The sequence below is a fragment of the Schistocerca americana genome, chromosome 1 (assembly GCF_021461395.2).
Source record: "Schistocerca americana isolate TAMUIC-IGC-003095 chromosome 1, iqSchAmer2.1, whole genome shotgun sequence".
NCBI lineage: Eukaryota > Metazoa > Arthropoda > Insecta > Orthoptera > Acrididae > Schistocerca > Schistocerca americana.
In genome coordinates, this window is record NC_060119.1 from 1002508270 (window position 1) to 1002522189 (window position 13920).

At 38.0% G+C, this 13920-nt stretch overlaps 1 protein-coding gene across 1 annotated transcript in view; it reads left to right on the top strand.

Annotated features, from left to right (window-relative positions):
* LOC124548715 (sodium leak channel non-selective protein) overlaps nt 1-13920 on the top strand; it is a 436855-nt gene that overhangs the window by 402584 nt on the left and 20351 nt on the right. Inside the window, exons 30-31 of the mRNA XM_047125188.1 lie at nt 727-849; nt 8847-9012. Of these exons, the coding sequence (XP_046981144.1) occupies nt 727-849; nt 8847-9012 (289 nt within the window). The remainder of the gene's footprint in view (nt 1-726; nt 850-8846; nt 9013-13920) is intronic.

A 13920-nucleotide genomic window follows, 5' to 3' on the forward strand; every position in this document is an offset into this window, starting at 1 on the left:
AAGGTCTTTCACTAAGATAACACGGTGGTAGTTGTATGCTTCACACGTTGAGTTTTTACACACACACAAATTTGTACTAACTTTTGCCTCTCGTTATGGATGTAATATGCAGTAGTTATTCAGAGATAAAAAGACTTGCACAAGAGAGACTTCTGTGGAGAGAATCTTCACATTGAAGACAACAACAACCACCTCCATGAGTTATTGATGCTAGCTGTTAATGTAACTGCATGCTTTTGAGAATCTCTGTCTTGGCTCGACTTCAGTGAGAGTTTCATGATGATGATAATAATAATAATAATAATAATAATAATAATAATCACACACACACACACACACACACAAAATGAACAATGCTGCTCAGATATTCGACGAGGAACTATTTTTCATACTTTATTAGTGCATAAGGACCTATCTGTATTAATTTGCTAGCCCACTGTCACTGAGTTGACTAAATTTTGCAGAGGCTATCACTGCTTAAAGTATCAGTTAAATACTGAAAATACTCTAGCACGAATATTCCCAAACAAACAGTTCCTTACTAATGCAAGCAGTTTCAATTTTTTTTAGTCAAGATGTGTGTGTGTGTGTGTGTGTGTGTGTGTGTGTGTGTGTGTGTGTGTGTGTGTTGAGAGAGAGAGAGAGAGAGAGAGAGAGAGAGAGAGAATTTTAAGTGGTATCTGTTGTATGTATACCAAATGCCTATGGTTGATTATTTATTTTCAGAAACAACAGAACAGTCTGATAGCTGGTCTAAGAGCCACCAATGAAACAGCCCCAGTGCAAGACCACCCAGAAGACAAAATAAAAGAGAACAGTGTTGACAGGGACAGTGAAGGAGACTCTAAGGTAAATTATCATTCATTATGATAATGAGACTGCCATATTTTTAGAACTTATAAACCTAACTATTGTCAAACAATGCTAAAATGAGAAACTGTAAATAAATTGAGAAGTTACAGGCTGTAATCAAAGTGAAATCAAGCCCACACTTATGAAATGAATGTTGGTGGCAGGTGTGTAAATCCCACTTTTCCATCTTGGACCAACTCTTAATGAAGCGCTTTCCCCCATTCTGTCATGAATTGTCAAACTGTGCATCTGAGTCATATGAATGACTGTGATGAGTGCTTGTGCAGTGTATGCTATGTTTGTATTATTACAGTTGAAAGAAAAAAAAGGGGGTGGGGGAACCCAGTGCTGTCCCCTATCCTACTCTTCTTGAGAATAGCAGCAAGGAAGCTGCTAAGCTTATTGTCTCTATCCAACAGACTATTCACCATTAACAATATTACATGCCCTTACTATGTGAGAAACTGCTGTCAGTATTGATATTTAATACAGGATGTTCCAAAGACAAACCATAATAGAAATTTTATAAAGCAGGACTTTTGAAACTGAAGAAATAGTAGTGTAATGGCCCCACATACCAACAGGTGCTCTCTGTCATATTTACTTAACAAAGTGTAGTGAAGCTATCAACTTTTGTTTGATGTCATGTACCACTTGTGACAGTCTTCAGTTTTCTGACAACATGACAAAATTTTTCAAGGCACCATTAGTCATCATCTTTTTTAATAAATAATCACAAAATTGCTGTTGTGTAAGAGATGATTACAGTAGTATCCTAGAAGGTGCCACCACCAACCAAATGTGAAACAAATTATCTGAAATGTGTACACTTTCTGAAGGTGAACTTCTGAATTTTTAAACTAGATTAGATTACATTTACTTTCATTCCAATTGATCCATAGTAAGGTGGTCCTCCAGAATGTATAACATGTCAAAAAAAACAGTAATACATGATAAATATTTACAACTAAAACAAATAAGCAAATATACCTTTCTCAGGTCCCAAGTGGAATGATTGTCTCTCTCTCTTTTTTTTTAATGAGCACTATATGAAAGGATCACTTTACAACACTCATTTACTAAGATCGCATTACCGCACTGAATTTAAAATTTTAAAAATGTTTTTTTTTTTTTATTTATAAGGTAATAAACATATAATAGAACTACTACAATACTTATATATAAAAACAAAGATGAGGTGACTTACCGAACGAAAGCGCTGGCAGGTCGATAGACCTATCGACCTGCCAGCGCTTTCGTTCGGTAAGTCACCTCATCTTTGTTTTTATATATAATTTTTCCCATGTGGAATGTTTCCTTCTATTATATTGATACTACAATACTTATTTACATTGAACACATTACTGCACTGAAATGGTGCAGAAGTTAGATCGTACTTTATAAAAATCAGTTGCTTCTACTGAGAAATTCATCAATGAAGAAGAAGTTGGCCACCAATAAATCCTTTAGGCTTTTCTTAAACTGAATTTCATTGCTTGTTAAACTTTTTATGGCTGCTGGCAATTTATTGAAAATGTTTGTTCCTGAATAATGCACACCTTTTTGTGCAAGAGTAAGTGACTTTAAATCCTTTTGAATATTATCCTTATTTCTAGTATTGATTCCATGAACTGAGCCATTGATTTGAAAAAGTGATATATTTTAATGACAAATTTCATTAAGGAAATAAATATATTGGGAATCAGTAATTAGTATCCCTAGTTCCCTAAACAGGCCTCTGCAGGATGTTCTTGAGTTCACACTACATATAACTCTTATTGCACGTTTTAGTGCTTGGAAAACTTTAGCTTGGCTTGATGAATTAACCCAAAAAATAATCCCATAATGACATTACAAAGTGATATTAAACATAGTATCTTCTATGTCTGACAGAATTCGCATTGCAAATAGAGATTTGTTTAGAAGCTTCAGCATTTCTGGGGTGTGCTCCTCCCAGTTGAATTTATTATCAAGCTGTAATCCCAAGAATTTAACACTGTCCACTTATTCTATATGCTTGTCCACATATGTTAGGCATATACTCATGGGACACCCCTTACATGTTCTGAATTGCATATAGTGTGTTTCTTCAATCTTTAGTGACAAAGAATTGGCTAGGAACCAGTGTTAATGTCCACAAATATTTTATTAGCTGACCTTTCTAAGACTACAGTTGATTTGCTATTTATTGCAATGTTTGTAACATTGGCTAACAAAACAAACTTGGCATCTGGTAATGTTAATGATGAAAAGTCATTGATATACACACGAAAAAGCAAGGCCCCTAAGGTGGAACCTTGTGGGACCCCACATGTAATTAGTTCCCAGTTGGATGATGCCTGGTAGCTTAATACGTGTCTCTTTCCTAATAACATCCTTTGTTTCCTGACAGAGATATAAGATTTAAACCAGTTTGCAGCATTTCCTCTTACACCATAATATTCTAATTTACTTAAAAGGGTATTGTGATTTACATTTGGCAGATCACAAAGCAAACCAGTTGCCTGCAGTTTTTTGTCTAATGAATTAAGTACATTTTCACTGTGTCGATAGCAAAGTACATTTTCACTGTAAGTGTCGATAGCCTTCTCAGTACCAGAACCCTTCAGAAATCTGAACTGTGAGTTTGACAGTATGTTATTTGTGACAAGATTGTTATATAGCCAATTGTACATTACCTTTTCTAAAATTTTTGAGCCTGCTGGCAAAAGTAAAGTTGGACGGAAGTTTGGTGCTATTTCTTTATCTCCCTTCTTAAACTTCAGCAAATTTCAACCATTCAAGAAATATTCCACTGATAAACAACTGGTTACACAGATAGCTTAATATGTTAGTTAACTCAGAATCACGTTCTTTAATTAACTTTGTTGATATTTCATCATACCCACTAGATGTCTTTGATTTTGAAGATTTTATGATGGACATTAGTTCTGCTGGGGTAGTGAAGGTCAAATTCATATTATGAAAGTTACTTGAAATGTCTGGTCTGAGGTATCCCATGGCAGCATCTACAGAATCTGACAACCCTATAGTTTCAGTAACAGTTATAAAATGTTTGTTAAAAAATTCTGCAACACTATACCCATCTGTCACCAATGTATCGTGTACTCTTTAATGTTATTTGCCTCCCTTCATGTCTGGTTCTACCAGTCTCCTCCTTTGCTATATCCCATATTGTCTTTATTTCAGTAACAGTTATAAAATGTTTGTTAAAAAGTTCTGCAACACTATACTCATCTGTCACCAATGTATGGTGTACTCTTAATGCTATTTGGCCCCCTTCATGTCTGGTTCTACCGGTCTCCTCCTTTGCTATATCCCATATTGTCTTTATTTTGTTATCTGATATGACTATCTTTTCCTTGTAATATATTTGCTTTGATGTCCATATTACAGTCTTTAATGTTTTGCAGTGTTTCTTGTAATGTGCTATAGCACCAACAACAGAACTGTTTCAGATTGACAGATACAGTTTTCTTTTTGTTTTACAAGATTCCTTGAGTAATCCATGGCTTCTTTGTAGACTCTGCTCTAACCTTGGTTAGTCTTGGGGGGAAACAGTGTTTTCAAATAAGGTAAGCACTTTATTAGCAAAAGTGTTATATTTTTCATTTATGCCATGAGCACTGTTAACATCACTCCAGTGAATGTCTCTGAGGAGTGTCCTAAAATAATCAATAAAATAATTAATTCATTAATTTTATTTCTCAGTCCTTGAATAAGATAGCTGACATTTCACATTGACTGAGTTAAAATGGGGTAGAGTTGATATTTCTGATTGATTACCCTCTTGATTTCAGATATAACAGATTTTATATCCTGTTCAGTATTAACATTTAACAGAAGGAACTGCATGTCATGGTCTGAGAGGCCATTGACTATTGGTTTTGTAGTATAATTTTGTTCATTGGATTTTTCTATAAAGATATTATCAATGTCTGTTTGTGAGCAATTGGCTACCTTAGTTGGGAACTTTACAGTTGGAATTAAATTGAATGATAGTGTTACTAACTCAAATAAGTTCTTATTAGGAGAGTCTTTGAGGAAATCTGCATTGAAGTCACTAGCAACCAATATTTCTTTGTTTTGGGTTGTTAAATGGGCCAGTACAGCTTCAAGGTGGTTTACGAACAGATTAAAGTCTATGCAGTTGCTCGATATACCCTTAATATTATGAAGGATTTTTTGTGAAAATCTAGTTCTGTTGCACATGCTTCCATATGCTGTTCTAGGCAAAATTTATGCATGTCTATATTCTTAAATTTATGACAGTTCCTGATGAATGTGGCAACTCCTCCTTTCTCCATTTCTGCTCTACAAAAGTGAGATGCTAAACTAAATCCTGTAATAAGTGAAAGTTCTATACCAGTGGTCAAATTATGTTCAGATAGGCAGGTTATGTCAGCTGGGTTTGTGGACTCTAATTCATCTATGCAGATAATTAATTCATTAATTTTATTTCTCAGTCCTTGAATAAGATAGCTGACATTTCACATTGACTGAGTTAAAATGGGGTAGAGTTGAAATTTCTGATTGTTGAAAATTCTTAACCAACAGCTGTTTATGCTGATGTAATAAGCTATAATTATGTTTTTTGGTTTCTTGCTCAAACTGAAGGTTTGTCTCAATCCTAACCTCTCTTAAAACTTGGTTTCTTTCTGTCCTCCCTACCCTAAAAAAGGGTCTTCTCTGAATCAGTGGCATTTTATTACTCATGACAGTGCCTCCCCCCTTTAAGATTCCTGCTATTTTCCCAGCCAGTTTACCCTTCCCTTTCCTGTTGAGGTGAAGGCCATGTCTAGTATAATCACACCTATTGAGAGAACTCCAAATTAACTCTCCTGACAGAAGAGTTCAAATGAAGTTGGTCATGGCACCTAAGAATGGATACAAACCCAACACTAGTCTGCTTCGATGCTGATGCAATCTTTGCCAGGTCACACTCTATACTGTACCCAGGACCTCGGTCAGTACTATTACCTGGCCCACCCACTACAACCACAGGGTCTTCCTTAGTGAAATATTTGCAGAGTGATCCTAAATCCTCTGTCACCTGCTCCAGACCAGCACTATGTTTAAAAACATTTTGGTGACGAGTATCCTAGTTCATCCTGCAAAATTTGGCCAACACCTCTTTTATGGGAACTACCTAACAACAACACTTTCTTTCTATTTACTGATTTCCCTCCATACTTACTTTTCAATTTGCCGCTGAAAGTTTGTTGTACCCTACCTGCAACTGCTTGAGGCTCTCCAGCTTCTAACTGAACCAACAGGTCAAATCTATTTTCCACATTCACCATGAAGCTGTCAGACAAAGTTCTAGGTCTGTTCCTCCTATTGCCTGTTGCCACTTCCCACTGTTCTTTACCCTTCTCCCTCCTTAACCTGTCAAGATCTCCCCTGGCCTTATCAAACTCAGCCTGAAGGCAGCAATTTTCCCCTCCTGTTCTAGTATCGTCCTATCTCTACTACATATGCTACAAAGCCACTGATGAGTCTCATTTACTTCCCCTATTCCCACGCCACTACAGTCACCCACATTGAAAAAACTACAACACCCGTCACACCAAAGCCCCAACCTAACAATTCTATGCCAAGTCAAGCACTTTTCACTCATGATAAACATAATAGTTTATTAAGAAAAAATCAGTTAATTACAGATATACACGAAATTATGATTCCACAAATTTGGCCTGTACGCAACTGTATGTAAACAAAAACCACAGTACAAAGTTTCTGAAACAACAACTTAAGCTTTATGCTACTTTCCGGAAATGTGAGTTAAATAATGAAGAGATACACTACAGTTAAATTGCTGGAGAGAGTAAAGAACAATGAAATGAAATTCTATAGATTTGCAGTGGCAAAACATAAAAAGAAAATATGACTATAACCCGACTACAACCTTTTCACATTTTCTGCTATATTATGTAAAGAAAAGTGAAACCGTTAATGGTACACTTAAAAAACACACTAATGCACCTACACATATCAAAAACAGTTTTTGCATCACCTCAGTACCGAGAGTTCTGAAACCTGTACAGAAAATTGGAACAGAGATCAACATAAACATCATTTCCGCCCTTTTTATTGCTCATGAAAACCACACATTGCATGTTGGACCATCATACAGCGAGACCTTCAGAGGTGGTTGTCGTCCAGATTGCTGTACACACCGGTACCTCTAATACCCAGTAGCACATCCTCTTGCATTGATGCATGCCTGTATTCATCATGGCATACTACCCACAAGTTCATCAAGGCACTTTTGGTCCAAATTGTCCCACTTCTTAACGGCGATTCAGCGTAGATCCCTCAGAGTGGTTGGTGGGCCACGTCGTCCATAAACAGCCCTTTTTTTCTGTCCCAGGCATGTTCATGTCTGGAGAACACGCTAGCCACTCTGGTCGGGCAATTTCGTTATCCTGAAGGAAGTCATTCACAAAATGTGCATGATGGGGGCGTGAATTGTCATCTGGTATGGTTGCACTATTGGTCGGAGGACGGCATTCACATATCGTACAGCTGTTATGACACTTTCCATGACCCCCAGCAGCATACGTCAGCCCAACATAATGCCACCCCACAACATCAGGGAACCTCCTCCTTCCTGCACTCACTGGACAGTGTGTCTAAGGTATTTCACCAGACCAGGTTGCCTCCAAACATATCTCTCACGATTGTCTGGTTGAAGGCAAATGCAACACTCATCAGTGAAGAGAATGTGATGCCAATCCTAAGCGGTCCATTCGTCATGTTGTTGGGCCCATCTGTAACACACTTCAAGGTGTCATGGTTTCAAAGATGGACCTCGCCATGCACGTCAGGAGTGAAGTTGTGCATCATGCAGCCTATTGCGCACAGTTTGAGTCATAATACGATGCCCTGTGGCTGCACGGAAAGCGTTATTCAACATGATGGCATTGCTGTCAGGGTTCCTCCGAACCATAATCTGTAGGTAGCGGTCATCCGCTGCAGCAGTAGCTCTTGGGCAGCCTGAACAAAGCATGTCATTGAAAGTTCCTGTCTCTGTACCTCCTCCATGTCTAAACAACATCGCTTTGGTCCACTTTGAGATGCCTGGACACTTCCCTTGTTGAGATCCCTTCCTGGCACAAAGTAACAATGTGGACGCAATCAAACTGTGATATTGACAGTCTAGGCATGGTTGAACTTCAGACAACAGGAGCCGTGTACCTCCTTCCTGGTGGAATGACTGGAACTGATCAGCTGTTGGACGCCCTCCGTCTAATAGGCGCTGCTTGTGCATGGTGGTTTACATCTTTGGACGGGTTTAGTGACATCTCTAAACAGTCAAAGAGACTGTGTCTGTGATACAATATTCACAGTCAGTGTCTATCTTCAGGAGTTTTGGGATCCAGGGTGATGCAAAACTTTTTTTGATGTATGTATTTACCACATAATCGGTACTAAACTAAATGTTGTTATAATCTAGAATGACTTATCTTTATGAGAACACCAACACTCATGCTAGTCACCTGGCTGCAGGGCTGCCAACCTGGTGCTGAATATGTTTATTAAAATAAATAGAGTTGATAATTGTGGTTGTCTGTTTTTGAGAAGATAGTACATGGGAATAGAGAGTATGGCCAAAAGCAGTGCTCCAAAAATCAGACATGATTCTTGCATTTTTGAAATCTACTTTCTGTGTTTAATGCAGAAAGAGAAAAATCTAAAGAATAAGTCATTCACATCTTCAATAAATTAGAGTCATTTATAAAAGTTGGATCAACATGTCTGGGAGAGCATTCATATGTTAGATGATTAATGAACTGTTTGAAGATTCTAAAAAAGATAGTGTATCATTAAAAAAGACAACTATCTCTAATTTCATTGCTCATTAGTTAAGTCATAAAATGAGAAAACATGTTTTGAAGCAGTACACAATGTTTTTACACTTAGATGTTGATGTGTACCACAACATTCATGGCACTGCATAATTATTTTATATTATACTTGTGTTGTTTTAGGAACCAGAAGGTGCTAGACATCGTGGGCACCGTGTTGTTATCCCAAGGTCAGACAGCGTTGGTAGTGGCTCAGGTCGCAAATACCTGGCTCCAACCCTTTCTGATCCAGCAGTACGTCCTGAGAAAGAACGCCCAGGAGCAAAGAAGAGGAACAGTCGTCCTCATGGTAAGAAAAACATTATTTTTGTTTCTTAAGTGTATCTTTGTAGCTTTACAGTAACTTTTAGCAGCACATTACTGCACTAAATTATTGACACAAGAGTCATGAACTGTTGCTTGCTTTTATTCATTTCAGGTCATTTGGAAAGTTAGACTAGGTTATCAATTAATCAAATAATAATTGTTTTGAAACTATATTCAGTTGCAAATTATCCTGACAGCTCAAAATGTGTCTGGAGAATAATAGATAAGTTTATGTCACAGAGAGAGGTACAAAAATGTAGCTAGCCTTTCATTTTGCAGTAGCATTTGAATTCATATCAGTAGTAGAAAGAGTCAGTAAATGAACTCAGACAATACTTGCTTTGGAAGTGATTTGCTGAAAGTGTGCAATATTCTAAGAAATAATAAATGCAAAAGAGTAATTTCTACTTGTTGGTTCACTTACCTCCCAGACCACAAACAAAAAAATTAAAATCTGGACTAGTAATCAAAGATGGTAATCTTCCTAAAAGTCCCAAATAAAGTTATATATGTTTGGAACTGTATCAGGGTTCAGTTTTTCCTATTAGCATATTGTAACTGTCAAAGCTTTCAGTTATAGCAGTTTCTTTCAAGTATTGGATAAAGTATTAATATTTAAACAAAGTGTTAAAAAAGAAGTAAACACTCTGTTTGCAGTGTAATAAATTAAAAATAAAACTCTTGCCAGTTACATGATACATCAGCTTTCTGGCTAAAGATCTCCACTACACTTTTCCATACATTTTGGTCTTCAGCTGTGTACATTCATGTTGGTTCTGCATGTTTTCAAACATTATATCCCTATCTTCCAACAGGTTCTCTCTGACTTTCCTTAGCTCTTGAAATCAAGCAAAAGCTTCTTTGACCCACCTACCTTCCATTTGCCTAGTTTCATTTCTTGCCACCGCCTATTAATTTTCATTACAGTTGTTGTTATAGTTTTTATGTCTGTTCTCTGATCCAGTTTTTGATTTTTCTGTGTCTTCTATTAATTCCCATCATTTGCCTCTAACCTGGGTACTGAATAACACACATTTTTGAATGGTTATTGTATGAAAATTCCATGTGTCATTGCCATTAGTCAAAACTGATAATACACACTGATTGCAAACTTTTATTTTGTGGTGCATCAGAAGCTTGATTCTGAAGACCCTAGACCGTTTTTATTTTTCTGTTTATTTCTTTAGTTGTCTGTCTAGTAGCTGAAATGTAAATAATCATCAAATGGTTCTGTGACTTTATTGTTAGTTCGTATTGTTTCCATTTGATATGCTGTTTATGTATTATTTTTGTCTTAATACGACTGATTTTTAGGTACCATTTTCTAACTTGATCTGTTAAGTTCTTCCGCTGAACAACATAATATAAGAAGGTAGGTACTGGTAATTCATCCAAAATGTTATTTTTATGGAGGTTCTGCAGCAACACAGTCAACAATGAATGAACTCTTTGGTTTCTCTGGAGATGGAGACTAATCTTGGACATACCTGAGACAGAAAATGAGCTGTTCAGTTTTTATTAATAACATTTTCTGAAAGAAGCATTCAGTTCACTACATCGTCTGTCCAGAAAGAGCAGTCCATCTGACAGCCATGAGGGCCATACCATTATGTGTCGCTATAAGATGGTTCACAATTATGACCAAGCAATAGTCTTCATCTATAAGTGTAGTTTTTATGTTTACACTCCTGCATTTACCACTTTACTACAGCCTTTTCTGAAATCTTTAAATGTTAGCATGGATCATATTTGACATGTCTTTATTGTCCATGAAATACTAGCTCCACTAAAACTCAACAGGGAAATGGTGAAGAACTCATACAAATGTTGTGGCTGCCTGTCGAAACAGCTGTTCAGGAAGTACTTTAGGAAGAACTAGCCTTCATAAACAGTGTAAAAACATTGAGTCCCGGGAGGATGACGGTTAGATCCTGCGTCCGGTCATCCTGATTTATGTTTTCCGTGATTACCCTAAATCTTTCCCGAAAAATGTCGGGATGGTTCCTTTGAAAGGACGCGGCCAACTTCCTTCCCTGTCCTTCCCTAATCTGATGAGACTGATGACCTCACTGTCTGATCTCCTCCCCCCAAACAACCCAACCCAACATTGAGTCCAAATAACAAGCCTAACATATAGCAGTCTAACACCAAGTAAAAGTTTCACTCACCCATAAATATTTCTGTATAACTGGTGATTAGTCGTCATTTAATACCAGCAGGGCCCACTGGCAAAGCTCAGTTGTGTAATGCCAGCTGTAGACCACAGGCTGAGTTCATGTTCAATGATTGCCTTTTATGTAGTGAAAAGACAAGATCTCTCCCCTGTTTAACTGATTGACAGTGGCAGTAATGCCCTGGTATGTGCTTGAGTCATTGGGAAAGAGAGAAGACAATTGAAGGTATGTCTGCTGATGTGAAAGAATGCTCAGTATCATCTTGTGAAAGAATGCTCAGTATCATCTTGTGAGCCTGTGCCTGCCATTGCAGAGTCACAGTTGTTACGCTGTAAGCGAGTGATGTGGCATAGCAAAGGCTATGTCTGCATTAGGTCTGAGACAGTGTCCCAAATGTCCATGTTCAGTGCTGATTGCAGGCGAAGGTGAGAGCAAAGTCATATATCTTACAGAAGTGAGGTTGCTGTAAATTGATGTTGTGGTAGTCAGCATCATTTTGCTCTCAGTTCTCATAGCTAGGCAGGCAGCATTAGATATTCTTTGTGTAATGCCATTAGTAACTGGTTCCAGTGGTGGGTCATCTGATTTGCTGCAACTTCAACCAATAAGAGTTTCAAGCCTTGCTTCCAGTGATGGTGGTCAATATCTAGCATGGCATATATTCATGAGTATTGACCCACTATGGAATTTGTATCTGAGGACTTTGCTGGAAAGAAAACCAATGTAAACTCAGTATGTCTGCTGAAGGGCCTCACCGAAGATGTGGAGGTGGTCTTGCCTGCAGCCATGAAGTGTGCACAGTACAGTCGTCTGCAAGTTGTGGCTCATATCGGCACCAACAACTGTCGCATGGGTTCCGAGGACATCCTCAGTTCATTCAGGTGGCTGACAGAGGTGGTGAAGACTGCTAGCCTCAAGCGCGGGGCACAAGCAGAACTCACAATTTGCAGCATTTTTCCCAGAGTTGAATGGGTTCCTTTGGTTTCGAACCGAGTGGAGAGTCTCAACCATAGGCTTTATTGACTCTGTGGTAGTCTTAGATGCAGATTTATAGACTTGTGTTATTGTATACTGATCTGTAGGACTCCCCTTGATAAGTCAGGATTTTAGTACGCAAAGGAAGGAGCTACTCAGGTAGCAGATTATTTATGAAGTGCACATGAGGGCTTTTTAAGCTAGACGGTGGTTTGAGGTGATGAACACTCACCAGTTGATAAGCAGCAAGGGAAGTCGCATGGCATTCAGAATAAAGACACTTCGACAGTCAAAATTTTATCAGTAAACTGTCAAAGTATTTGTAATGAAGTTCCAGAATTTACTACCCTCCAAAAAGTTCTTGCACTCAAATTATTCTTGGGACCAAGAGCTGGCTGAAACCCAAGTTGGAAAGCTCTTAGATATTTGGCGGGTCATGGAACATATATCAGAAAGACAGATTAGAGGCCATAGGAGAAAGAATGTTCATTGCAGCTGAGAAAAATATTTGCCTCTGTTGGGGTTGAAATTAGAGTGTGACAGGGAAGTTTCCTGGTCACATAGAACAGGTGCAGGTGAAATGAAGTTAATTGTTGGATGCTTTTTCTGGCCACCCAGTTCCACTGTGACAGTTTAGAGTCATTCAAAGAAAGTTTATAATTTCTTTCAATGACTCTAAACTGCCAAATGGTCAGTAGCACATAAATACATAGGCCACTCAGTACTAGTTGTAGGCGGTTTTAACCTATTGAGTATAGACTGGGATGTATATAGATACATTGGGAAGAGGTGGGGGGGAGGGGGGGGGGCAGACAGACAGTCATGCGAAATAAATCTGAATACATTTTCTGAAAACTGTCTTGAGCAGCTAGCTCAGCTGCCCACACACAATGGAAGTACCTTAGACCTTATAGCTACAAATACGCTGGGCTTTGACAGTCTGCCATCACTTAGTTCCAGTAAGATGGATGTAGAGGAATTATGGGCAAAGTTTAAGCAGATTTGAAATCATGGTCTGGAGAGTTATGTGCCCAGTAAGTGCATAAAGAATGGGTAAGATCCACATTGGTTTAATAACGATATATGTAAGATGCTGAGGAAGCAGAGATTTTTGCACTCTTGGTTCAAAAGGGAATGCACAAATGATGACAAGTGAACATAAGTAGAGATTCATGTGCTGTAAAAATATCTATGCACAAAGCATACAACAGCTTCCACTATCACCTTGTCAAAAGATTTGGCAGAGAACCCAAGAAAATTCTGGTCCTATGTAAAATTGCTAAGCAGGTCTAAGGCTTCCATTCAGTCCCTTGTTGACCAGTCTGGTGTGGCAGTTGAAGATAGCAAAATGAAAGCCGAAGTTTTATCTTACATGTTCAATAAATCATTCACACAGGAGAATCATGCAAACATACCATCATTTGATCATTGGAAGGACTCCTGTGCAGGCGACACAGCAATTAGCATCCTTGGCATAGAAAAACAACTAAAAGATTGGAAAACAAATAAATCACTGGGTCCAGATGAAATCGCAATTTGATTTTGCAAAGACTACTCCATGGCATTGGGCCCGTATGTAGCCTGTATTTATTGTGAATCTCTCACCCAGCACAAAGTCCCAAGTGATTGGAAAAAAGCACAGATGACTCCATTATATAAGAAGGATAAAAGAACGGACCCCAAAATATCCCTAACTTCAGTTTGCTGTAGAATTTTTGGGCATATTCTCAGTCTGAATATAT